Below are 27470 nucleotides of genomic sequence, written 5' to 3' on the forward strand. Positions count from 1 at the left end.
ATCATGAAAACAGGCCAGTACATTTGGTCATCTGGAAAATGAAGCATCCAGTAGCAGGACACTGGTTAGTGGGCCATTTGTGCTGCATTTAATGAGCTGGTTGTGTGACTGTACACAGTTTTTTGAGCTTGAGGTACCCTTAAGTAAGCGTATATATATGTGTGTGTGGGGGGGGGGGGGTTTGGGGGAGTGCCCGTAAAATCATACTGATGCAGTAATGCAGAGTGTGTGGGTGTGAAGCCTTTTGCAGTGTACATCAGCAGAAGTCTAGGAGAAGGAGGAGGCAAGATTCGGTATTATGTAGGTCAGTATTTTTTAGAGTGATCCATGAATCTGGGCATGCTTGTTTACATGTGAGGGGCAGTGTGTGTGTGTGTGTGTGTGTGTGTGTGTGTGTGTGTGTGTGTGTGTGTGTGTGTGTGTGTGTGTGTGTGTGTGTGTGTGTGTGCGTGTGTGTGTGTGTGTGTGTGTGTGTGTGTGTGTGTGTGTGTGTGTGGAGGAGGGGGTTGGAGGGGGGAAGGGGGGTTAAAGCAGCCAGATGGGTAATGCACTACCAGCTGCAGAGACCCACCACCATTGTCCAGCGTTCTCTGCAACATGGCATCTTCGGTCTTCGACCTTAGAGCAACTTGTGTTGACCATGGACTATTTCATATTCCCTTCTGCATTTAATGTCACATGACCTTGCTGAGTTTGTATGTAGCAAGTTTGAGTTTGCAAACTGCAAAAAAATATTTTCTTCTTTAACCCAATTCAGGTTGAAGCATACTGTTTATGGCCTGTCAGAAACCCTGTAATTTGGCCCGCTTCCCTTCAAATGGTCTCCTTCCTAGATTCTCTATTATGCTCTGCCAACATCTCATCTTATCCTCCCTCATTCATTCACTTGACAAAATGTGCAGCATTTGACCCTCTGAGGAGAGACGACTATTCTCCAAAGGTGAGCACAAAAGATGTATTTAGGTAATCGCTAGAGAGATGGATACATCTTCAATGTAAAATGTTAGGGCCAGTCTGTAGAGTGTAGCTATAATGTCCCATCAAGAGACGGTCTATCCAGCAAGTTAGATCTAAAAACATAAGGTTGTATGTAAGGTTATATATAAGGATGAATGTAAAGTTCCAAGAGCTCAGATGAGAGTTATGTAGGCTACTTACAGAGGAACTAGGTCCCTGCTGGCTACAGTGTCAGCCAGTTCAGGTAGATCCATTAGACTCCCAAAAGTACCTGGGACAAAACCTGACTGATATCCTGAGATTACAACTCCAGTCCAACGGGAAAGATTCAAGCCATTGCAAAGTCACGGTCCAGTCCACAAAGTAGAATTCCCGGGCATAAAATCAGGAGGCAGTGAGAATGAAGTCTGCAGCTCCTTATAGCTGGAGAACCTTCAGCCCACTGGGAATGTGCAGTGCGTAACTCCAGTCTGAAAGATGCTCTCCTCTTCATCGGTACATGCTACACCTGCAAGAGCGCAACAACATCAAAAGGGAAAGCATTCTTCCTAACTCCCATCCACATGCACTTTTAAAAAGTCCAACAACAGCGCAAAACAAAACGAAAATCTCCTGGAGTCTTCCGAGATGAACCGTGCACACTCAGGTGAAGACCTTCTTAAGTGAAACCTTGTTTTTGTTTTTGAAGGATGCAGCTCTCACGGCAGTGCTGGTTCTCGGATGTGGGGCTCGTCTCTGAGTGGATGCCACCGCGGATTAACTCGGGCTTCACAACACAAAGAACACGCCTCCACCCTCCTCCTCTTCCCCCCCTCGCATGCACTCGCTCACACCGTTCCTCGCTCTCAGCACCAAGGACAGCTCCTCTGCCGCTCTGCTGTAGTAAACGGGGCAGGAGAGCATGTGTCAGTCATGGCACAGTGGGCGGGACGGGCATACAGGGTGTGACCTCATTAGACTGAGCACCACTCCCAGTGTCCTCAACCAGTAAACAACACAGTGGAAAAGCCAACAGACAAGCCCTATATTAAAAGTCACACTTCAAAGTAAACTATGGTTCATTTATGCATTCTTTTTTTTTTATTATTCTAAAAGCAAAAATAATTAACATTTTTTTTCTTTCCAGGAAATTAAAAAAACTAAATAGCTTTCTCTGAATCTTTAAGTCAAAAAGTATAGGGGAAAACAAAAAATCACAGCATCATAGAGAAAGAGAAGAGAGTTGGTGTGTTTGAGATTTGTTTACATGATTGATGTGGTGAACATGGGCTTGTTCAAATGGATTATTACTGCCGACACAAAGGGATGAAGGGCAGCGATCTGTTGTTTTGCTCAAGCCCCCCTCTCTCCCCCTCCCTCTCTTTCCCCCTCCCTGCCTCCCACAGTTTCTGTGTCTGCGACTGATCTAGCATCCAAAAAAACAGGGGAACTATGTCAGAGGCACAAGTGTGCAAAGACACTCTTACTTGCAGAAAATGACAGAGCTCACAGGCTCTTTTGCTGAGAGGAACAGGGACAATAATTAGGTAAACATCCCATCGGTTGCTTTGCTTGGCAAACACAAAACTAGATAGTTCATCCAAGTAAAGCTGCTAACAAAGGCCAGCCTGACCTCTTAAAATGAGCTTTGTGTTGAGGTCACAGATTAGACTCTTAAATGCAGAATCAATAACATGCTGTGTAAATAATTTAGGTAAGCGTGAAGACAGTGATAATTTTTTCTACCAGTTAAAGATTGATAGATGTTGTTAAGCAGATTTGCAGTTGGTTTTGGCTCATGGGCTGTTTTGGGGGAATAATAGGGTCATCAAGGGATGGGCTGGTTTTATTACTCTGGAAAGGAAGAGGTGAGGATCAGCAGGTCAGTGGATGAGAAATGACATTTTAAAGGTGACATGCTTTCATTAAAATTCCACTGCAACTTTCTTTTTCAACATCAATGCCTCGCCAACTAAAGTGGGCCACCAGTCTATGTTTTCATCTTGATTGGAAATGAAAGTCTCTTTCACACACACACACACACACACACACACACACACACACACACACACACACACAATGATGTCTTAAAATGATAATTCATCTAAAAATAAAAATTCTGTCATCAGTTTCTCACCCTCCCTTAGTGAAAAAAGGATAGTTTATTGTATTTGAAATGAATCCCCCTTTTCAAAAGTACACTGCAAATATACTAACAAAAAAGTACTATCTTTAAATATATTAAAAGTACAGTATATTAGCATCATGCTTTTACATATTTTCACAATACTAATTTTAACACACTTTAAAATAATTGTACTTTAGTATATTTTCCAAAAATATATTTTATAAAAAAAAATACTTGAAGGGAAAATTCTGGGTTTTTTTTAAAGTATATTTATTTGCACTTTACATAAAAATATATTTTAGGTATATTTTACCTGTGTGCATTTCAATGCATTGAAAGTATACTTTCAAAATACATTATAATATACAATAGTATATTGTACAAAGTATAGCTGAGTAATATTTGTTTATATAAGTGTGCAATTTGTAGTATTTGGAATAAGCCAAAGTTAATACTGTGCATATACTTTTTATACAAATATAATACACTTATGGTATATTGCTTGTGTGTTTCGAAGACACTCGTAATGAATTTGTAATGTACTTGGCAAATAAAGTATACTTCACTTTAATATTACTAATCAAACATCTAATTGGTCCCTACACAGGCATATACTTAAAGTATACTAAGTATACTTGAAGTTGTTCCAATATAGTAGCCTACATAAAAGTACACTAAATACACTTAAAGTTATGCTTTACTACAATTTAATTACTACTAAAATATACTTATAAAATAAAATTAGTTGTTCCAAATTAGCACACTTCAAGTTAACTAATCATTAACACAGTTGAAGTATACTAAATGAGTCTGGCTGCAAGTATACTTAGCATATATTTTTTTCTCACCGTGATCATATCGTTCCAAATTCTGTGGAACAAAAAAGAAGATATTGTGTTTGATAGATATGTTTGTATTTTTTTTGTCCACTATGGAAGTCAGTCATAACCAAAACTGTTTGGTAGCCACTTTCCTGCAGAGCGTAGCTCCAAACCTAATAAAACACATCTGAACAAGCTAACCAAGGTCTTCAATATTATTATTAAATCTACAGGCAGGTGAGTTTGATCTAAACTCTGCAGGGAAGTGGATCTCGAGGGCCAGAGTTGCCTATCCATGCTCTAAAACATCTATAGACCTTATGCACCAGAGAAACAAGGGCGCCGCCATCTTTGGAAAATTGTCTTTTAACTTCCGTTTTGCGGTCGCTCTGTATATTTATATGGCATTTCTGTCCAGGAGTAATTAGCTTTTTAAGTGGATTTACTTAATGTAAAGTTAACGAAAGTTATCATGAGGACTGTAATGTTTAAAGCAGATGACTTAACAAATGTAAATCGACCGGGAAGATTTTAAAACGAGCCGTTCATTAATAAACACGCAAAACGCTGTGAAAATACAGACCGGAAGTCAAAAGACAATGAGCGCAGCGCTGAAAAGGGGCGGAGCTACATAAGGTCTATAGGAATGAGTTAATTCCATTCGGTGGCATCAAAATTCAAATGATCTTTAAGGTGCACGCCAACAAAACCCTCGTGTAACACTAAGCACTAGTACACTCACACCCATCCCCCTATGACAGGATCACACATCCCGACGAGTGTGAGCTGTTGTAAGAGCAGTGATACCGAGGTGAAAATTGGGGTCTGGGGGCCACATTCCCTCAAACAGGCAGCAGATTAAATCTAGGATTTTGCCTCTTACAGCTCATAAATCCATATTGGGCCCTTATCCTGCAGACAAATGGGGTACACCTGATTTGTTGAATGGTTTGAAACAGGTCTGCAGTTTTTAATCTTGTTTTCAGTTTAACACAATGACAAAACAACCTCATTACCACCATGGAATCCCTTAAAATGACTCGCGACCAACACTGCAAAAATTCTTGTAATTTGTCAAATGTAAAATGTCAAATTAAATAGTAAAACACTCTCAAATTTATGTTTTATGTTTTTGTACTTCTACATGTTTCTACATGTTTCAGACTCATTGTTTTAATTTTTGCTGAAAGGCCAACAAATATAGGCTGCTATATAAATAAACTGTATCTTTTTGTAGGCAAGAGTTGAAGTTATGTGCCTACAAAAATTAACTTATAATAATAACCCTACCCTCAGAAATATTAGCGAAAGTGTGGCAAATAGCTCATGTACTTTATTTTTTTTTTAAGATCACAAGATCAATCACTATATGCACAAATATGTAGGCCTACTCTTCACTTATGAGGTTTTTGTAAGCAAAATGTGGTTTTCCACTCAACTGCTGTGTACAATGCATATTTGAGGTGCTTTACCTCCACCTGCTGGCTACTGTTTATAATGTTTTGCAATAATGCAATAATTTTGCTATTGGAGCAAATGAGAATAAAAAAATAAAAAAATACATTTGCAGTAGTTTCCTGTTCACTGCTATAGAAGTTTACCAAACTATGAGGATATCCACTTCTGAGAACCCCAGATATGTGAAAAGGGTCCATTGACAGTGTCAGGGACCCGATACGGCCCCGTTTCCGCGTTCCACACCCGGAAATGTGAAAATGGTCCGTGGAACACTATCCCTTTAAAACTTTAGAGAACGAGTGAAGGGAACACTTTACTGTGCAGAAAAGTAATTGGACCTTTTCCTCCGATAAACACTAGCATCAGGTAGACATGGCGGACATACGAAAAGTTCACTCTGCGAGATATACTCAGAATAACGCAAAAGATAATGTTTCGCTAGGAGAAAGCGGTGGCAAATCTACGTTATTTTTGAAGTTATTTGCTGCAGTTTTCTACGGGATCTCTTCTTTTGTCATTGTTGTCATTAACAAGAGTGTTCTTACCTATTACAGGTAATGAATCGCATTCATATTCATTCATGTTTTCTTTCAGCACATTCATATTCAATAGGTGTGTTTTATTACCAGATACTACCGAGAAAGTATAGTGAAGGATCTGGCCGCGTAAACTCTGTTTCGCGATATTTTGACTCACACTCACCTTTGCTATGATATGACATATTGCTTGGTCATAGCTGTTAGCACATATGCAAACACGTTAATACATTACTGTTTACTCTAATGTAATCTAATCTCCTGTATTATGATTTTTAGTCTTTTAAACAGAAAAACTATTTGCATAGACAGTGCATGTGGACACTTAGACATATTAGCCTAATCGTTTCGAGTAGCCTAAATGAGCGCTCTATATGCATTTCATTAAGATGTTTATTATTTTGTGCACTGTTATTCTGTGTTTTCCCACTCAGATTTCCTTCCTCTTTAGCACTGGGAATTGGCCAGGTAAGAATGTTATTGCTCATGCCGTTACATTTCTGATCATTTGTCTTCAGTGTGTGTTAATTGTGAATCTCACGAAGCCTATTAATTAGATCCATTGACAATTTCATAACATTTTAAAGAAATCGTTTAATTATTGTATGAAGTCGTTTTTTTTTATTATTATATTAAATATATAAATTATATTTCTATGAAATTATTTAATTATCTTGAAGCTTCTGCTAAGATAACTAGACCATTGCAACAATATAATATTAGATTATTCATTATATATTATTCATCTGCAATTCAATCAAGTAATGTGTAGAAAGTACCAAGCATAAGTTTCCAGAAGTACTAAGCCTACTTGTGTGTAAATTTAACCTCCTGTTTTGTTGTTCTTCTGAGCGATCTTCTCATTTTCTTCTATTTAACTGGAGCAAAGTTAGCAAAAGTTAGCCTAGGTGTTTATCATTACAGTAGTACTAAAGTCAAAAGCCATAGTCAATATCTGTTTTAAGACATAAAATGGTGCCAATTACCTCTTCTCATCTGTGTTTGAATATAGAGAGAGACTGCAGATTGTTCATTGTACTGAAATATTTGACTGCTCAATCCTGCGATTGACCACAGGAAGTTCCAAGCAACTGTGTAATAAGACATTTTCTTGTCAGGTTTTCTGAGATTAACCTCACTTTAGTTTAGTGACATGCCACTGCATTGACTTGCTCAATATTCATCTAAATAGAACAATTGCTCTCAGAAATAAGGTGGAATATACATGGTCAGCTCTTAGCTTTCATAATCTGTTAGATTAATTCACACATGTAGGCCTACTTGCAGTATTTTGTGTTTTAATGACTGTGACATCACAGACAGCAACACAGTGTCGGCCCAGATCCGGCCCGCTTTCTGGTACACGTGGATTCCACAAGGCCCAGATGTGGGCCGGATCTGGGCCGACACTATGTTGCTGTCTTGGATCAAGCATTTTGTTTATTAAACATATATTTTACATACATTTAGCACTTCGATTCCAGTAGCTGATGAAAGTTCATTATGTTGTTTGCAGATGTTTGCAACTGTTGTTGTGCTGCGAACAGCAAAATCATTAAATGTGGTCGATTTTCCAGATTTTGATAGGCATGTACCTCATAAGGTAGGTCTGAGCACACTCAAGGCCAAACTATACTTCAGTTTTCACGTATACACACTGTAAGTTCAATTCTCACAATATTTACTGTGTAGGTATTTCCACTTCCCTTTCTGTATGTGGGAAATCAGTTAACAGGCCTGTTTGGAACAAAACAACTGAAGTAAGTGTGTGGTATTCTGAAGAAAAGAAAACCAAGCTTCAAAACTTTTGTAAACTTTCATGTACAGCTGGTGTTGTTATTATTATATACTGAATGTACAATAATATAACATGCTGTGTGATCTCTTTTGCAGTCTTCCAATGTTTACTGTGCTCAGGCGATTCTCCATTTTATTCACGATGCTGTTTGAGGGTTACCTCCTAAAGTATGTCTCCACAGTTTGATTCTGCTTTTGTATCAGTTTGCAGTTGACCCAGTTCAAGTTGTACGAGATGTGAGATTTACACTCACATTTATTGTTTGTTGTTTTTCTATTTGTAGAAAGACGTTTTCATGGTCCATAAAGGCAACCGTATTCACCATGATCCTAGGAGCTTTTATTGCTGCAAGGTAGCTTCAAATGCAAACTCGATAAAAATATTGCATTTGATATTTAATTCCTTGACCTCACAGAAAAAGTTTCTTTTCACCTGTTTATGAATGTAATCGCAACTCTGCGGTGTTTTAGGAGTATTTATGAACAGTGCCGGTTCTTTTGAAATCTGAGAAATGGCTTGCCACCTCGATTAATTTGCCTTCATTTGACTTTCACAGCACAGATTTAGCTTTTGACCTCCATGGATATGTGTTCATTACACTTAACAACATTCTGACTGCTGCAAATGGGGCTTATATGAAACAAAAACTGGACTCCAAGGTAATTTAACCCTTAAGCCTAGTTTATGCTTGACATGTCCACACAAGTGCAAGAGTGTGTGCAACAAAAGTCCCATGATCTCTGTTTCGCATGGCTGTGAATGTGCCAATTCTTTTTCAGTGTGAACAGTTTTGTGAACAAGGCTTCAAGTCCAATCAGTTGTTCTGGTTTAGAAAGAGTATGCCTTTTGTGTTCAGACTATGATACACACGTGTTTAATATGTGTATATGGAAACTGTACATTCTGTCATCTTTATTTATTTCTTAGTTAGGGTGAATTCAGTTAAAATAGGACATGTTTCGCCATGGAAATGACTGGAAAAAAATGGCCCAATAATCCTGAATTAAACACTTGGGCCTGGTTTCACAGACTTTGATTGAGCCAGAATTTGTCCAGTTTAGTTTGGACATTTGAGTAGTTTTTATAAATGTACCTTAGAAAAAAAACACGTGCTGGTGTGCATCTAGAGAAAAAGCCATGACAATGACAGATGTTATGGCCAGTTGCTTTCCGTTAAAACGACTCAAACATGCATTTTAGTCTAGGACTAGGCTTAAGCCTTGTCTGTGAAACCGGGAGTAGTGTTTAGGCTTGTGGTGTCTCCCCAATTTCATGCTTTCATGAGCCCAGCCTAATATTCGGTCTACAAAATGTATGTTTTAGGGTTTTTTTAAATATCACAGATATTTTATTTGGACAGACATTTTACATTGTTACTTTAGAATTCTTGTCAATCAATGTGCAAATATGATATTTGGCACCTGCACCTACAACAGAGACCTGCTGACCCCCTTCTTTTAACCCATTTTTAGTCTAAAATAAAGTCTAGTTAAAAATGTTGGTTAATTTTTCTCTTATTTTACCAAATGATTTCCCCCTTCTTGCATTTCAGGAACTTGGAAAATATGGGCTGCTGTATTACAATGCTTTATTCATGATTATTCCCACTATGATTTTAGCATACTTAACTGGAGACATTCAGAAAGTAAGAATTTTAATAAATAAACATATTTATTTATTACACTAAATGTTTTGATAAATGACGGACAGTTGGAAAAATAGATCTAAATTCTGCTTGACTTTTTAAGAAAATGTACATAAAAACCAATAAAAAGAATAAATATGATCTCTTGTGAATTTTCAGACTTTGGAGTATAATGGTTGGACCGACGTTTTCTTTGTGATTCAGTTTGTGTTGTCTTGTGTCATGGGGTAAGTCTGATATTTCTAATCTTTTTCTTTACTTAAAAGTCACAGTCGCTCTACAGTGTTATCCTACTCAACTGCTTACTCATGACACATAGCAACACAGCTAAAATGATTCCTAATATATTGGACCTTTCATTGAAAGTAGTCTATGTTTACCTGTTGAGACCAAGCGGCAACCTTCCGGTCTCTCTCTTGAATCCAACACGGAAGTGACTTAAACTGCAGTTCATCGACTGGCCACTAGAAACTGGCTCCAAAAGAGAGTCAGTCCCATGTTAAAATGCCCAACTTTACAGCAGAAAAAAATGTTTACAGCCTGGTACAAAAAGTGGTTTTGGTCTATATAGCTAATTTTGTCCTTCATGACAACTGTGAGGGAGGTGATTTTAAATTATATTAAGCCTTAAATTTGTGCATAATTAAGGGCGTGGCCACTTGAGTGACAGGTGGATTTCGGCTGCTGTCACTACTAGCCGTTTGTCTGCTGTCTGTTAGCGTCGCGTACTTTTGTAATTCCACTACGTGTTGCAGAAACTACATACTTCACCTTTAAGCGGTTTTTTGTTTTTGTAATTTTTTGAGATGTTAAAAATTATATTCTTTTTTCTTTTTTTGTGATTCTAATATCATTGGTTGTTTTGGCAGGTTTATACTCATGTACTCAATTATGTTATGCACACATTATAACTCCGCTTTGACGACTACAATTGTTGGCTGTATCAAGGTTGGTAATTCACTGAATCTTGGCGATTGAGAAGTGTACTGTAAATATGATCAGTTAAGAGTTAACTGTGTTTCCTTTAACCAACCCAACAGAATATCTTAGTGACATACATCGGGATGGTGTTTGGTGGAGATTACATCTTTACTTGGGTTAACTTTATCGGGCTAAACATCAGGTAAAAAGGTCCATTGTAAAATGACAGTGAAGAAACTTAGCCACAGAATTTTATCTCAGTATGAGAGTCATTCATTCTTATGAAAAGACTGTAAAAGAAACTACAAAATGTGATGTCTTTTCCTTGAATGATCAAGGTGCGGCAACATTGACAAATTCTGGATTTTCTCAGAAAACATGAATTTAGAAGAAATAATTAAGATATAAAATGTGAATAAAAACTAAATTTTGGTAGAATTCAAAATGTAAATTTGTATTACCCATACATTAAAAAAAATTAACTTTTCTTACCTTTTCCCCCCAATAGCATTGCTGGCAGTCTTGTGTACTCGCACATCACGTTCACTAAGGAACAAAAAAGTAAGTGCAGGAAAAATGTGTATTTGTGTTTGAATCAAAACAAGGATCTGTTCAAATCCATCTCATAATTTCCATGTCATGGTTTCATTTTGTTTAATACTATTGAGTAAGGATAAGTGTATTTTAGATGACATGTAAAATGTTGTGTCTTTTAATAGAAACAAGTTGATGGAACAATAGGAGAATGTTGGGAGTCAAGAACCCAGTCCGTCTCATTTCACAGTGCCTTGAGTTCAACTGTGTCCAGCAATCTTTTCAGCAACTTTGGTACTTTTCATTAATCAGTTTCTGTTGCCATGGTAACTGACTTTTTTATTATTATTTTTTACATTTAATAATGTTGATTTTGTTTATTTAGAAAAAAAAAAAAAAAAAGATGGATTGTTTGCATTATGTAAATCATGCACAGTATTTCTATAATTGTTTTAAATATTTTTTTAATGGTCTAATGATATTTGGAAAGACGAATGTTAAAAAAAAAAGTGTAAAAAAAATAGTTTTATTGAAGTTTTTGGATGGATGACAAATTATTTTCTTTGCTATGTTATGAGATCAACATTTTCTTTTGTCTCTGCAAATTGTAAATGTCTCTATCCTAGTTCAAATTGAACTGATCATTTCTAAACAATAAAAAAATTAAAAACTTTTCTGTATTGGATGAGTTTATTTGTTAGTGAAGAATCAAAATTATTTTCTGTGGTAATTAACATTATGCCGCAAAAGCTGTCGATAGAGCTTATATTTAATTAAAAGGTTATAAAAACCCCAGGAACTTTGCCTACATGCAAAAAAACACTGAATTGATATATCAAACATATTGAAAAGGAATCGCCTTTTTCCACCTTTGTTGCCATTGGCCAATAGATCAAATTTGAGCTCTTTTTACAAATTCGAATCAGATGAAATAACAAAATCTGTTTTCTTTTGTTTGTTCTGTTCTAATTTAATTAGAGCCAAACAGAAATCAGGGTTTTGCATAGAAGTACTAATAAAAGACAGAAGACACAGGAAACCTTCTGCGACCCTACTGGAATCGCCATTGCATTCTGATGTAGTATTTCCATTGCTCAGTTAATTCACAATAACATATATTAGATATATGGCAGTGGATCAAAGTCTGTTCATCAATTTAAATAAACACCTCTCTGCACTACTCCAAAAATACCATCAGTAATGAACCAGTGTGGATTCCAAAATCATTGCTATTTAAGATGTATTTAATGCATAAGTTCTGATCAGAATGAGTGCATACATCGCACTCTAGATCATTTAAAATAAGATAAATGCTACAGTCACATACATGAAGCTAAGAGAATTCTTCAAATGGTGACAAACAACACAAATGACAATAAATAAGCCAATGAAGATGACCAGAGGAAATATAGCACCATGATTTCTTAAGTGTAAATGAACATCTACCACAGAACGAGGTGTAAAAGCAAAAAATTTTTCTAGAAGCTGAGTGCATGTTTATAAAGGAGTACTGGAGCTGTATTACAGTGAATTTCTGTCAACAAATACTCAAATATTATTATTAAAATGTGGTTATGGACATATCTGTGGCCATAAGATCCAGTTTCCATGTTTCATTAATTAAAAACATTGCAATAAACATGGCTCTAGGGAAGTACATCTTGTTAAATCCAACTGACCCACAAAGTAAACAGTTAAAAAACAAACAAAAAAAAAAACATTGTTTTTGGTCAAAGATATTCCATAGATTCCTCTGGGCTATTTCATAAATTTGGAGTAAATCTTTGCATTGATTTGAATTATGTAACTATTAATTCTGAATGCTTTTAAAACTGTTGGCTGAAACATGTTACTTAAATTCACTGTTATTGGTAATTCTGTTATAGTTTGTTAGCTACAAACCGTATAATTATCCAGTTTCATTAATTGCAAGAATTTGAGTTCTCACAATCAGCTTCTGAATATCATGTACAAAATTCACAAAAAGTAAAATCTAAAGATGGATTTGCAGTGTGAATATCAAAACAACATGTGCAAGAAATCTATTCCAACCTACACATATGACAAGAGCCTCTTTTACCATCATAAACAATGAGAAATGCCCACGGGTACTGCCAATAACATGCCCTCTAATCATTTTTAATTTTCAAAAGAAATAAATTATATTTTGCTCAAAGAAAACGAAGCCCATTTTAGAGCTATAACATTTTTGAATATCCTTATTACATTAATGTGAAAATATGTACATAGAAAAGTATTTCTATATCACGGTAGTATATATATATATATATATATAAAAAGTCTTTATTTATGGCAGTTGTAGTTTTAAATCAATCATTGTGTCCAGACTGGGTGATATTTTTCCTCAATGTATTACAGTAATCTACGAGAAATGAATGAGAATGACTAAAAGATTAGATACCTTTAGGTATAATGCTAAATAATGGTCCCAAAAATGGGCTTCATTTTCTTTACACTATTAAAAAACACCAAAAAAAAAAAAAAAAAGTAAACAGATTCACTCAGTTAATAGAAAATACAACTAACAAATCAATTTTCTGGACACTTTACAAACACAAAGCTTAGGAGTGATTCCATTGGCTTATTTATTTTGACTACATCTGTGGGGAGCTTGCAGTATGCCTCCACTAACACAAACCAGCTGAGCAGTGAAACATTAGTATATAATGTAAACCAAAACACAACTTGATTTGCCTGGAGACATACTGGCCCCGCCCTAAACACAAGAGACCATGCCCACTAGCATTCATCCTCATGTATTACGTATAATGGCTTATACAGCATATTCACCTATTGTCAAAATGTCTCAATAAAAAATATAAATATCTTGTTGATAAAAAAATATCAGAAAAATTCCATTACATATAGAATATACATTTCTCTGTAAAATGGTTTCTTGAAAAAGGAGCATTAATCAGCTGTGGTTGGGTTTGGAGGGTGGTGTTTTTGGAGCAGCTCAGCTTTGGGTTTAGGGTGAATAGGGTGAGAGGTGTCACAGCCCTGTCCCATCTCCCCAGTTTAAGATTTTGGCCTGACCTTTGGTCTTGGTCTCTCAGTCTTCTTTTACCCTGGAAGGGTCCATCTCAACCTGGGCCAGTGACTCTGATTCTGTCCGGCACTTTTTTGTTGGTCTGTCTAGGCTCTGGCAGTCATGTTGGTGATTCACTGAGCCATTTCTGTCTGAGTTATGAGTGTCTGTAAGGTTACAGCCATTGGAGTCCAGATGATCTGCGAGTAGACTGTGTTTAGATGCTCCATTTGACTGAACAGATTCACTCTTCAGCTCATTCACACTACTCAACATCTGTGTGGCGACTGCACTGGAGCTGTGACTGGTTAGTCCTGAATTGAGAACCACAGAAACAGGCTTTAATGCATAGTTGTAACAAACTATTCAAACACACCACATACAAATTTAATCCAACCTGGTTTCTACTAAATATCTTGAAAAAGGCACCAAAGCATTTCAATTTAGTATGTAAAAAACCGACACTGTACTGTACCGTTGTGGCCGCTAGTGTCCTCTCGCTCTGATAGGCTGGTGCAGCTGCTGGAGGCGGCAGGAAGAGGTGTGGCTGCTCGACTGGAGGCAGTGCTTTCTGTTTCATCTAGAAGTCTGTCCATGTAATCCCTACCCAAAAAAAACACAAACACACCTTGTTTTGAGATGTAGCAGACACAAAAATGACTCTGAACCCAAGAGTTAACACTCTTGAAAGTAACTCTTTACAAAGACCAACCAACACTACAAGTTACAACATAAATATTTCTGTCAGGACCACTATCGTCAAATACGATTGACAATTAGCAGACAGTTTGGATTGGCGGTATGGTTCTTCTGTTAGACGTGGATCAGCAGAGAGTCAGCTGATGCGAACATGACTAATGTGACCTGCCAGAACTGACGCTAAGCTTGAGAGATTTTTGATTTCTTAAATACTGTTGTCATGGCAACACATTAAAGGAGTCATGACAATTTTTACTTTTTTATTATTTAAATATGTTCCTTGAGGTTCACTTATAATAATTCTAAAGTTTTCACAAACAAAAGCTTTCCAACTTGCGTGTGCAAAATTTTGCGTGAATTTGTGAAATAGATGGGTAGTTTTGCACACATTAATAATCAGCACCAGGCGTAATCATTGGTAGTTGTTTGTGTGTGGGTTGTGAAATGCTTGAAAACGGCAAAAAGTAAGTCTCAAAATCCAAATGAATAAAATGAGATTGACTCATTTCGTCAATGCACGGGTCACCTGATCCACAAGTGCACATCTTCTTTGTTGCATGCGCAAATTATGATACACTAATACAAAAGAAAAAATGTGCATTTATAAAAATGTCTCTATTTGTGCAAACTGCTGCATATTCATTTCATTCTGAATTTTGCACATGCAAGTTGAAAGGCATTTGGTTGTGGATAGTAAAACATATCTGCAACATTTATCAAGTGGATAAATACATGACAATCACAGATGCAAATAACCAAATATAAAGCATTACAAAGAACAACATAAGCCTGAGTTTTCAAAAGAGATTTACAAACCGACAAGGAAGGAGCTACTCTAAGTTGTACTGGCAAGCTATTCCATAATCTGGACCAAACCACTGAAAAAGCTCTATCCCCTCAGCGTTTCAGCCTCTAGCAAGGGACTGTTAGTTAGTTTTGATCACCAGATCTTAAAACAAGGTTGAGTTGAGTTGAGTTGAGTTGAGTTGAGACTGTAGTTCAGACAGATTAGAACGGTGTCGAGTTAATAACTAATGATCTTTGCAACAGAAGTGAATCAATCAAAACTAACTTTAGCTGGACAATAACTTTATTCTAGAGCTGCTGTAAAGCCAAAACAATCTCTGTTAATTTAATCTCCTATTATCACTGTAAAGCTGCTTTGAAACAGCGCTATATATATGAAGGTGACTTGACTTGACAGATAGATAAATAGGAGCTATATTATGTGAGCATTTATACAAAAATAAGAGAATTTTAAAATTAATCCTAAATTGAACTGGTAACCAATGTAGAGCTCAAAGAATGGGAGTGGATAACTCTTTTTTTCAGACACAAAGTGTTTAATTTTAGATAGTAGGCGAAGCTGAAAAAACTAGAGGCAAAAACAGAGGAATCGTGTTCAATGTTAGCCGACTATCCAAGAAAACATCAAAGTTCTGTACTCATTGGGAATTAAAAACAGAAAGATTTCACAGGTCAATGTTATTGACCTCAGATTTGTCAGATGAGACAAAAACTATAACCTCGGCCTTTGATTCATTTAAAGATAGAAAATTACTAGCTAACCAAAGCTTTACCTCATCCAGACACGCTAACAAAGGTTGTATTGCCGAGAACGAGGAGTCGTTTCTTTTTAAGCAAATAAACCTGAGTGTCATCCACATAGAAGTGGAAAGATCAATAGAATTGAACCCAAGGGAAGCATGTAAAGAGAGGAGAGCGATGGTGCCAGAACAGAGCACTGGGGAGTCCAGAGTTAAGGAGAGCAGCAGAGGAGGTCAAATTGCCTATCCTGACAGAAAAATATCTGTCTGATAAATTAAGATTTAAACCAGTTAAGAACGAAACCTTGTCGCCACACATAGGATTCTAAACTAGATAAAAGTAATGTGCAATCAACAGTCAAATCTAAAAGAACTAGAACCACAGAATCACCAGCATTAGTAACCAATAAAGTATCATTGAGTACTCACAGATTCAGACTTAAAACCTGACTAAAAAATTAAAAGATATGATTGTTGTTTAAAAATGACTGAAGTTGACACAACTTAACTTTTTTCAAATATCTTAGAGATAAAAGGAATGACAGAAATAGGAAAATTAATTAAAACAGATGTGCCTAGAGAAGGCTTCTTGAGTAAAGGAGTAACAGTGGCCAATTTTAGGCAGGCATGGACAGAACCAGTTAGTAAACATTTGTTCAGGAAAGATTACAGACCTAGGCCAACATATTCCATTAACGATTTAAAATACTGAGGGTGCATCACATCAAAAGGGCAGAAAGAGGGTTTAAGGGTGGGAATTATTTATTTAAGGGATTGTAGGGAAATGGGATTAGAAACCTCCCAGGAGACTTCAAGATCAGAAATAGAAAACCCATGGGTGAGCACTAGGTCCAGAGTGTCTATGGTATGGATACGAGTAGGATCCTTTCCTTTGTCAACATGACTCCTTTGGGTTCTGTACACAAAAAGTTCTATATTCTATATATATTCTTAAAGAATTATTATTTGCTACTTTCATTTTGACACTCAATGCTGTACTATCAATGCCATCTGCTATTGTATGCGAGTTGAGTAAGTGTTTTGAAAAAATTCATAAATGCTTATTTACAGACAAAGCATTAAGAAATTACTCACGCTATGTGATGTGACTGCTATCGAATGGTTTGCTGCTTCATCTTTCATCAAAAGTTTAGGCTACGTTCACACTGCGCGGCTTAGTGCTCAATTCCGATTTATTGCTCAGATCTGATTTTTTTTTAAATAGCTATTCACATTATTGTTTTAAATGTGGTCAATATCAGATTCCAGTGTGAACAGATCATAGTCCTGGACCGACCCGCACGAGCAAAAGAACAATAAAAGATGTCACGCAGAACGCTGTCATATGCAAGTAAACATGGAGGTCGGAGGTTATTAAAGTAAGGAATTACGAATTTATTTGTAGTGCAAAACATCTGACCTGTATCGGATTTAGGACCACATATGGAAGTGGCCCATATCAGTATTAAAAATATCAGATTCCATGTGGTTTGTACTGTTCACACTGTCATGACAAAAACAGACCTGAGTCACATGAGCAAAAAATTCCACATTTACCTGCATTTTGAACATAGCCTATGTGAACCCTTGCCTGGAAATCCAGACCTAAATCTGAAAGATTAATGGTCTGGCATCGACTAATGAAAATTGGCCAGCTCGAGGGGCGGCACCAAGCATGCAATTGAAAATCTCACTGCACGCAATTGAATAACACTACGACCAATCACAACAAGCCCCATACGCTTAGTTATCAGCAGAGCTAACTGGTAGATTAGACTCTTGCCGTATCCGGTTGGCAAAACAGCAAAAATGACCTTCTTGCAAAGAACGATTAGAGTGCCGTCTTCTGTTCCTCTTTTAGATAAAAAGCCAAGTCTAACTCGTTCATTGTAGCGGCCAAAGCCGCTTCAAACAACTGGTGTTCATCCATAGCCATCTTGCAATGTTTACTAATGACTTCGACGTCACAGCGCTGTCATCATCTGTTTAGCTCGCCTCTGGCACGCCTATATCAGATAACCCGATGTGATTGGTGCAGCTCGGATACAAGGGCATATTTAATGAGCATCATTACTCAACGCCAGAGTAAACTCGCTGAGCAAATTCAACTTGTGCTCTCGCGAGAACTCTGGATTTCCAGGGTATGTGAACCCTGCATAACATTGTGCCTCGTTTAGAAAACAATCCACAGTGAAATGCTCCAAACAAGCATACATATAATCCTCAGACACAATCCAGGATATCAGTAGAAATATACCATCCACTTGTTCCTAGCGCTGGGGTCCTTTGGAAGTCTGTACCAAGATGCAAACACACTGTCTAAACTGAATGCATCAGAATGAACGATCCAAAATATTACTTCCTTTCCTCATCCATTTGTCCAGTTGTGAGGAGTAGCTCAAGCACGTGGAGTCAATCAGAACTACTTCCAAATGAATAAAATGAGATCGACGGCACAACGTCTGGATAAAGGTTGTTTACAATTATGAAGTTTTAGGTCTTTTGGAATTTACATTTCTCATCTTTAAAATATGCTATCTAGGGTAAACAAGCCATTGACTGACCATGTGGCATATCCAAAATAAACTTCATTCAATACCATTCATTCATTCTCTCTTCCAAAATATTGGTTGCTGCTGTTGTAGCTATGTTTTTAGGTGTGAGTGGGTATGTAGGTTACTGTTTATGTATTCTATGGTTCTGTTATGTATTGGGGGGGGGCGCGTCTATAAAAAAAGAAGAAGAGAAAAAGTAAGATACAAATGTAAAATTATTAAAGGATTTTGATATATTCTGTTTCCATGTCAACACAAACATTATTATGCTGTTTATGTTTATTTATGCCTTTTTCGGGTGCATGGCATGCTTGAATTTTCATGATCTTTTGCACTCACGTAGTGCCCCCTTGAATGCAGTCAAAAACTTGAATTCATATATCATACATATTTGCACGTATATGTACGTAGTTCTCATTAAGGGGAACACTGAATTCTCATTGGGATCTGTAGCACCCTCTTTTGACTAAAATGGTGGGGTTAGTCTTACCTACAGTCACCAAACTCTGTACTTGTACTCTGTACTTTTCTCATCAAGCCGGACAACTAACTAAATTACAGTCATTAGCTCCAACCAACAGGAAGTCAGCTATTTTGGATTTAATGTAATTGTTTGAAAGAATTGCAGGTTCTGAATTTTTAAATACTGCTCCTAGAGGATTCATGCGATACACACCAAACTTTGTCAACATGATACAAAAACATTGGCTGTTTCTCAATTCCAAAAGCTAAACTCGTGGAGACCGGTCTTGACAGGCGACCTTGAAAGAACGAACCTGGAAGGACGCGAGGACACAGAACGCATCTTTGTGAGAATTGAGAACATGTTTACTAATGCCGAGTTCACACTGCACGATTTTCATACTCGGGTCACTGTTCTTTTCACACTGCACGACTATCTGGGGTATCATTCAGCTGCTGCTGTGTGCACACTGCACGATGGATTGGCAACAGGAGGTTTCACACTGCTCTTTACAAAAGAAAGAATCCACGACATTAACATCTGTCTGGTTTCACAACCAAACGCACGCGAGAAGTGACAAGGAAATAACGCAAGATCACGCGTGGGTAAGACCGGAGTTCTCACGCGAGACTGGAATTGTTATTAAAAATTATAGCCTGCAAGAAGATTGCGATCCAAATTGTCTGTGCGCTGATTTGCAGCGAAAATGAGAAAAGGAAAAACATTATGCAGGAGGAAATGGTTGGGGAGACATGGGGAGCAAGGATTGTGTGTTCTGCAAAGAGAGTTGGGGGTAAATAAATAATTTTGCAATGTGCAGCAAATGTTTGTGCTTTATTCCTGTTTGATATAATTGTAAATAGATCTATTAACATATGGATATTCTGGTCTATAACTCCGCCCCGAACATCCCGCTGCCCTGTATCTTGCTCTCTCAGTGGCTGTAGGTCATCGCTGATGTAGTTTTCAGTCAGAACACATTCACACAGCAGGATTTTGAATTGCGCGATCGGCGATTCTCTCAGATTGCGTCTTTGATCATTCACACTGTGTGATTGTCACTCACGTGAATGAGCACCGATTTGCCTATGATTTCGGGCATTTGTCGGCGATCTTGCAAAACCTGTCGGCGAGCGAAAATCGGTGTGAACGATTGCATAACTGGTTCTGTTCCTACATGTCTGAAAGTGGCCACTGTTACTCCTCTACTCAAGATGCCTTCTTTAGACACATCTGTTTTAAACAATTATCTTCCAATCTCTGTGGTTCCCTTTATCTCCAAGGTGCAGGAAAAAGTTGTGTTGTGCCAGCTTAAGTTACTTTTAAATAAGAAGGTTAAGCCTTTTCAGTTTCACAGCACTGAATCTGCTCTGTTGGGAGTCTTAAATGATATTTTTGTTGCTACTGATGTTGGTGACTGTGATTTTAGTTCTCTTAGACTTATCTGCAGCCTTCGATACTATCGATCACACATTGCCCCTATCTAGACTAGAATCCCATGTGGGGCAAAAATATTCAGTTCTTAATTGGTTTAAATCTTATCTATCTGAGAGATATTTCTGTGTCAGGATTGGCAATTTTCCCTCTGCTGCCCCCCTTGAATCTGGACTTCTTCAGGGCTCTATCTTGGCACCATCACTCTTCTCCCTCTACATGCTCCCCTTAGGTTAGATTCTGAGAAAGTATGGAGTATCCTTCCATTTTTATGCGGATGATACTCAGATCTACCTGCCGATAAAAATAATTGACCCTTTTGCATTACATACTCTATTTTCCTGCCTCGTTTTTTATTTTGTTTTGTATTTTAATTGTTTACGTAACCTTGGTGTTTTCCTAAATAGCCGGTTAATATTAGACAAATGTATGACGTTCCCTCTAGCTTTTTCAGCTCCGTTTACTATCTAAAATAAAAACATTTTTGTCAGAAAAGTCTCTTGAGATAGCCATTCACATTTTTATAACCTCATGTTTGGATTATTGCAATTCTCTGTTCTATGGTATTTCTAAGTCCCAGGCAGCTCGACTTCAACTGGTTCAAAATGCTGCAGCCAAATTTCAAGAATAGACGCAAATATGATCATGCCACTCCCATTTGGCGACCTCTCCACTGGCTTCCAGTCCAATTTAGGATCAACTTTAAAATTCTTCTGTTTGTGTATAAATGCTTACATAACCTTACTCCTAACTACCTGTCTGATCTATTGTGTCCCTACAATCCTCCCAGAAGTTTAAGATATGGTAACCTTAACTTACTGACAGTCCCTTGCACAAGACTAAAACATAGAGGAGATAGAGCCTTTTCGGTGGTGGGGCCTAGATTGTGGAATAGCTTGCCAGTGCAACTTAGAGCAGCATCCTCTTTATCAGTTTTTAAATCTCTTCTTAAAACTCATTTGTTTTCCTTAGCTTTTAATATATGTTAATAGTCGCTCCTTTTTATGTTTTAATCTTCTGTATTTCTTTACTTTGCTCATGTACAGCACTTTGGTCAGTCTTGAGGCTGTTTTAAATGGGATTTATAAATAAATAACCTTGACCCATAACAAGTGGTTCCCTACATTATTACAGGTTGTTTGAAGGTCAAGAAGTTTCATGAACGCAAACATCCAAAGCGCGCGCCCTGAAAGCTGCCTCAGACAGTGCGAATTGAATTGAATTCTCTTTGACGTCTTCCGCTTGAACCGACAAATTCATACAAAATTATGTTAAACGTCCGTCTTGGCGAGTATCCTGGTAAACATAGTCGGTTATATCTTAATGAACATAAAGAAAACTCAGGGCAGTAGGGCAGGCTATATTGGATCCGTGCATTCAGTCTTTTATTTTACTGTTAATCAAACTACAAAAGACAAAGTAATCACTCGCTGCTATTATTTTTGTAATTTTATAAAGATTCATCTATATTTAATTTATACAATGAAATTGCAGTATTATTACACATTTTATTACTTTATTCAAATTATGTACCCGAAAACTACTGTTAGACCTACCTGAAAACCCCCCAAAACAGCTGTTTATTTCATTTGTAGCCTTTCTTTGTTCTATTGTATTTATTTGTGCTATTTGTAATTTGATTATTTGTTCTATTTTATTACTGACTACTTACTTGTCTTTAATAATGTTTTACATTTACATTAATTAGGCTAGTTGACGAATTTTAGCTCCAGTCTAGCTCTGCTGGCAACCTCGAAATTGTCATGCTCTCTTTGCTATGAGGAAAAATGCGTTGATTATCTGTAAACACCGGCAAACGCGTGTTAGAGTTTAGCGATCTCCACTGTGATATTTTGCTCAAATGAAAGTGTAATACAGCCAGTCTGTCTTCTTTACATGGTCGTTTGCGCTGCTTGCTGCGACTAAATCTGCGATGAACTTTAGTAAATCTGAACATGGATCTCTATTATAATGTTTGTGATTGTGGCGGCTGTGCCACAATACAAGCTCATTTCCGTGGTTGTTTTGATAGTCATTATTAACATCATCTGGAATAATTGGAGTTAAAGGGCACCTATTATGCAAAATTCACTTTTACATGGTGTTTGAACATAAATGTGTGTTGGCAGTGTGTGAGCAAAACCACCCTAGAATGATAAAAATCCACCCAGTAGTTTTTTTACTATCTCAATAAATCATAAGCACTGTCTCAGAACACCCTGTTCTAGATTTTCCTCATTGTGACGTAGAAATGAGCTAAGCCCCACCGACGTGATTTGATTGACATCTGGTTTTGGCATAGACCCCGCCCTCGGTGATCTGCATCCTCCATTGTTCGACAGCCGGTAATGTCTCCTAAGAAGTGTGTTGTGGGATGTAAGAATGGACATACTAGTCTTCACTGACATCAGAGCCACTGAAAACGCAGCGGATGGATTCTATTTATGAAGAAAAGGCACCACTTAAACTTCCTAAATACGAGATTCATTTTCTGACTGACTGTTTAGTGAACGAGGGTCAAAGTTAATACTAGAGTGTGGATCGTTCCCTACAGTTCGCGATCCAACGTCACCTCCAGAAGAAGTAAGTGTATTTTATGATTTTTGAGCAAATAGTCATTTCAATCGATGTCAGCAAGTTCAACAACAAATGCGTCTAATGCTATTTATTGTCGTCGTCAACTCGTCATAGGATGTCTCAACAAACAACTTCAGACAGTTTTATGTCACGTAGGCATTTTTTTGCAGCATTTACAAATGTAAATAAATTAAGGTCTGCTCTATCTCCATAGACAGTAGGCTATATAAACGTCTATCTCCCTCCCCTTAAGAAATAGTAAAAAAATTTGTTTGTACTTCACAGTAGTGTGTGTGTGTGTAGTTTCAAAAAATTGCGCGAACGTTATCACAGTTCGTGTGTGTGTGTGTGTGTGTGTGTGTTGCACATCCATAATGGCAAAAGGGACGCGATTAAAACTTTGCAAGTACATAAATGTATCAAATAACCATTCCGATACGTTTAGTCCATTCTCATTCGTGTTTATTCTGTGCCGGAGTCTCTTCATCATCTAGGTCCAGCAGGGCGGGGATTATGCAGCTCATTTACATTTAAAGTGGTACACCAAAAACAGGTCTTTTTAAAACAGGCCCCAAAAATGACATTTTCAAATGGTTATAATAAATTAACTGTGGCGTATTTTGTGCTGAAACTTCACAAATGCATTCTGGGGACACCCAAGACCAATATTACATCTTCTAAAAAGGGGCATAATAGGTGCCCTTTAATATTAGGAATTTTACTGGTTCAGCTTTTGAGAGAAACTTCCAGTACTAGTTTTCTTACTGCAATTAGTGTTAATTTGTATGATAAATATAATACATTAAGAAACTAGATGAAATAAAATAAACCATGTAAGCTGACATTCCCTTGATAAGTGCTTATGTGAAACAATTCTGATGAAAATGTAAAATGTATATTTTTAAAATTACAATAATCGTGATTATAATTTGAGCAAAATAACCGTATCAGTTTAACCATTGTTGTGCAGTCCTATTGCATAAATCCAGCCAATGTTCATAAACAATGATCTAACTTATTTTGTTATTGCATCAAGACGTTAGAGATACTTACGTTACTCCTGGATGAAGGTTGTATTTCCTTTTTCCAAGCCTAGTTTGTTGTGCAAAGAAATCATACCGCTCCGACTTCTTCCACATGTAATAAAAAGCCACACAATCTCCGACAGACCGAGTTCTGACCTGAAATTGGATAAAGTTTGCTAAACACAAGGTTTGAATTGCCACATCTAGTGGCCCATATACTTATTTAGCAGAGATAACGGCTAGACACATTTAAGAGCCCCAGTTTTAGTTTTAGTTTTTTAAAGGTCCCGTTGCATGCGATTCCATGTTTCAAAGTTTAGTTAGTGTGTAATGTTGTTGTTAGAGTATAAATAATATCTGTAAAATTATAACGCTCAAAGTTCAATGCCAAGCGAGATATTTTATTTAACAGAAGTTGACTACAAAAAACGCCTGGATTGGACTACACCCCTCTACATCCTGCTTTAGTGACATCACCAGAACCGTGTTTAGACTAAACTCCGCCCACAGGAACACAGGCGTATTGATGGCGAAATGTGAACAGACGGTTGATGTTTATCTATAATCGGATACCGCAAAAGTTTAATTCGAAGTTGTTAGTTTGCTCTGTCCATTTCACCACGGACTGTTTTTCTAACCTGGGATAATATCAAGCAGGCTTCTCTCACCGTTTCATACTGACGAAGGGGGCAATTTCAACTATATTCCAGCAAGCGGTAAGTACAAGTAGTGATTTAATATGGAAGTAGCGATCAACTTCACATCGTTTCTCTTAGTAGGATGAAAATAATCTTACTTAAACTGTGATTAATATACAGAAAGCGATCACAGAACAATCCCTTTCCAATCGGCCAAGCTGTGACACACAGCGCGAGTTTATATGGACACTTGCCAAAACTCGTTATGAAATCAATGACGCTGTTACACTGCACAACAAAGCTCTTACTGTATTTATATGCCTCATGTTTGCATTGGTGAAATCATTAGTGAGAGTGCAGAAACTGCGTTGCAATGATAAGATCTTTCACGCGATCAACAGGCTGTCATCTGCTCAATGCTCACCATCACTGCAATTTTCTATGTGATTGAAATAGATCTAAATACTTAAAAAACTTCTCACGATTCGTTAATCCCGATAGCTGTAATAGTAAAAACGTATAATAGCTGTAATAGTAAAAGTTTTCCAGATAGTTCTACATGTAATGCCAGATATTTCATATGCAAGCATGTCAGCCAATCACAGCAGAGGGCGTTTACACTGAAGTCTCACAGCAGACACGCCCCTTCAAACAGGGTGTTCAAACCAGGGAATGAAATCAGGCTAGGAAATATGCCTTTTACTTCTAAATTATAACAATTTTTTATCTAAAAAACATACTAATATTGTAAGGGCACCCCTGGAAACATGATAAAATAATAAAAATAATCCATGGAATGGGACCTTTAACATTTATTAGCATTGAAATGTCAATACGGGAATGTGAAGGTGGCCAATATGGATTGACATTCCTCAAGTGCAAATGAAGTGATTTGCCGATTGGAATAAACTTGTTATTATGAATGCCATAAAATGAGCACTACCTTGTTGGCCTGGATAAAATGAAAGTCTTTTCCGTAAGCTTTTAATCCTTGTTCAAAATTCCTGCATTCTTCCTCTGACCAAACAGATAGTTCCTCTGTAAGAAAGATTAAACAAAGCAATACATGTAAGATTAAGGCTGTCAATGGATTAAACCTTTAATTGTGAATGATTTTTTTTTATGGAACATATTCAGTTTCTTTTAAAAGAAAATTAAAACATTCTGATCCGTTTTTTAGAAGTCAGTAATTACAGAATTAATCAATTAAAATAAAATTGAACAAATGTTACCAAAATGTTTTTTAAATTACTTATACATATTGAATTTTTTGCAAGACAGTCCTTGTAACTGCACAGTCCTTGTACACTTTAATTCTATACAGTGATCTTTCAACAGATATCCACATAAATCAAGTTTATACTACTAATCAATCAAACACAAACGCAAGCTTTATGTGCGCTTGAGCTCGGAATAGGCATATATAAGATCATAGTCGATCTCCAAATGCAACGTAACAGGGAGGAGAGCAAAGATGGAAAGCTCCTAAAGCTTAGTTCCATATAAATTCACGGATAATTTGTTGTTTTGTCGTTAGTGAAAATCACTATTGACCTTGTATTTGAAAAAGGATCCTCATATAAGAAACAATACTAAAATTCAGAGTCAGTTCATTCGCATTCGGAGATAAACTATTTTTGACTGACAAAATGCCAGCGTGGACGGAAACAACAGCTACAGTGAGTTGTTAAAAAAAATTCTTCTTAGTAAACTCTGTGTACACAAACAATCTTCTCAATGCTCGAGTTCATGGGTGATACTTCGAGCAAAGTTTCATGTTGTGTCGAGCCTTCTTAGTGTTTTAAAAATAGCGATTTTGATGCTATCATAGTCGTGCCCCTAGCACTCCCATTCAAAAGGCAATTTGACCGAAAACGAAAATATGGTCAAACTTAAAAGTGGCGGTTTCATTCTAATTATGCTTTTAAACGAAAGTTTGCTCGGGTAGATTAACAAAAAGACCCTAGATTGCCTTTTGGCAACAGTTACGCTTTAAAAGTCTAATAATAATACAATTATACAAAAAAGTAATTTAAAATGAGAAATTAATAATTCTTTTTAAAAAAGGTCATTTTCAGTTTCAGTTTTTGGCCAAGTGCATCCAGAATTTTCGGTTTCGGTACATCCCTATCAGAAATCATTTTCTAGAGCCACAGCGGTTAAGCAGCAGAAACACTGTCAGTGTGAAAGGAAAGCACAAATCCAGTCTGTTGAAATGCATAACGTTTTGTACTGCCTCAAACATTAGATGAAAGACGATTATGACATTTAACAGCTTTGTAAGGCTCACCTCTGGCTGCTTTAACGTTAAATCTTAATCTTCGTAAAGCTTCATCTGTATCAAAATTACATTTCACCAGCTCATATAATGCCTGAGGGGAGAAAACACTATTTGTATTGTGTATTATGTCACAGTTCAGCATTTGATTTCAAATAAAATAATTACAATATATTATCATTATTATTATTAAATCCCAGAGGCGGTCCTTAGTACCTGCTCATTATCTTTAATGTGGGATCCTTCTGGAATAGCATCTACACCTGTCTCCTCTCCCGTCCGTTGACATGCTTCAGTGAGAAACTCAACCACAGTGTTTTCAGGAAGGATTTCAGGATTCCACAGCAGCTGATCATCATTTTCATACACTGTGAATGATAAAGATATCAAAGATTCAAAGCATATCACAAGAATGCGTAACATATTGA

General features: G+C 37.0%; 2 protein-coding genes across 3 annotated transcripts in view; one reads left to right on the top strand and one right to left on the bottom strand.

The window, feature by feature from the left end:
- Positions 1 to 5584: 5584 nt before the first annotated feature.
- On the top strand, positions 5585 to 11426 carry slc35d1b (solute carrier family 35 member D1b). The gene is made up of 13 exons (XM_081373736.1): positions 5585 to 5897; positions 6314 to 6347; positions 7396 to 7482; positions 7572 to 7639; positions 7773 to 7844; positions 7961 to 8029; positions 8234 to 8336; positions 9230 to 9322; positions 9482 to 9549; positions 10192 to 10270; positions 10363 to 10445; positions 10752 to 10804; positions 10963 to 11426. The coding sequence occupies exons 1-13, from the start codon at positions 5716 to 5718 to the stop codon at positions 10971 to 10973; spliced, it is 1002 nt and encodes a 333-aa protein (XP_081229862.1). The 5' UTR covers positions 5585 to 5715; the 3' UTR covers positions 10974 to 11426.
- mier1b (mesoderm induction early response 1b, transcriptional regulator) overlaps positions 10161 to 27470 on the bottom strand; it is a 34572-nt gene continuing 17262 nt past the window's right edge. The window contains exons 8-14 of one of the 2 annotated variants that reach the window (XM_081373735.1): positions 27259 to 27410; positions 27055 to 27136; positions 25708 to 25802; positions 24155 to 24282; positions 14302 to 14429; positions 13835 to 14140; positions 10161 to 10789 (exon numbers count right to left, since the gene is read on the bottom strand). In XM_081373735.1, the coding sequence (XP_081229861.1) occupies positions 13851 to 14140; positions 14302 to 14429; positions 24155 to 24282; positions 25708 to 25802; positions 27055 to 27136; positions 27259 to 27410 (875 nt within the window). In that variant the 3' untranslated portion in view covers positions 10161 to 10789; positions 13835 to 13850. Of the gene's footprint in view, positions 10790 to 13066; positions 14141 to 14301; positions 14430 to 24154; positions 24283 to 25707; positions 25803 to 27054; positions 27137 to 27258; positions 27411 to 27470 lie in introns of those variants that run through there. The other variant, XM_081373734.1, reaches the window with a different exon arrangement.

This window comes from Scardinius erythrophthalmus (assembly GCF_964197995.2).
Source record: "Scardinius erythrophthalmus genome assembly, chromosome: 9".
NCBI lineage: Eukaryota > Metazoa > Chordata > Actinopteri > Cypriniformes > Leuciscidae > Scardinius > Scardinius erythrophthalmus.

Bases quoted from the DNA above. Each gene is read 5' to 3' on its own strand.
- slc35d1b (XM_081373736.1), top strand. From the start codon at position 5,716: ATGGCGGACATACGAAAAGTTCACTCTGCGAGATATACTCAGAATAAC. The intron at 8,337-9,229 runs GTAATTTAACCC...CTTGCATTTCAG, and splicing joins AACAAAAACTGGACTCCAAG to GAACTTGGAAAATATGGGCT. The intron at 9,550-10,191 runs GTAAGTCTGATA...TTGTTTTGGCAG, and splicing joins GTGTTGTCTTGTGTCATGGG to GTTTATACTCATGTACTCAA.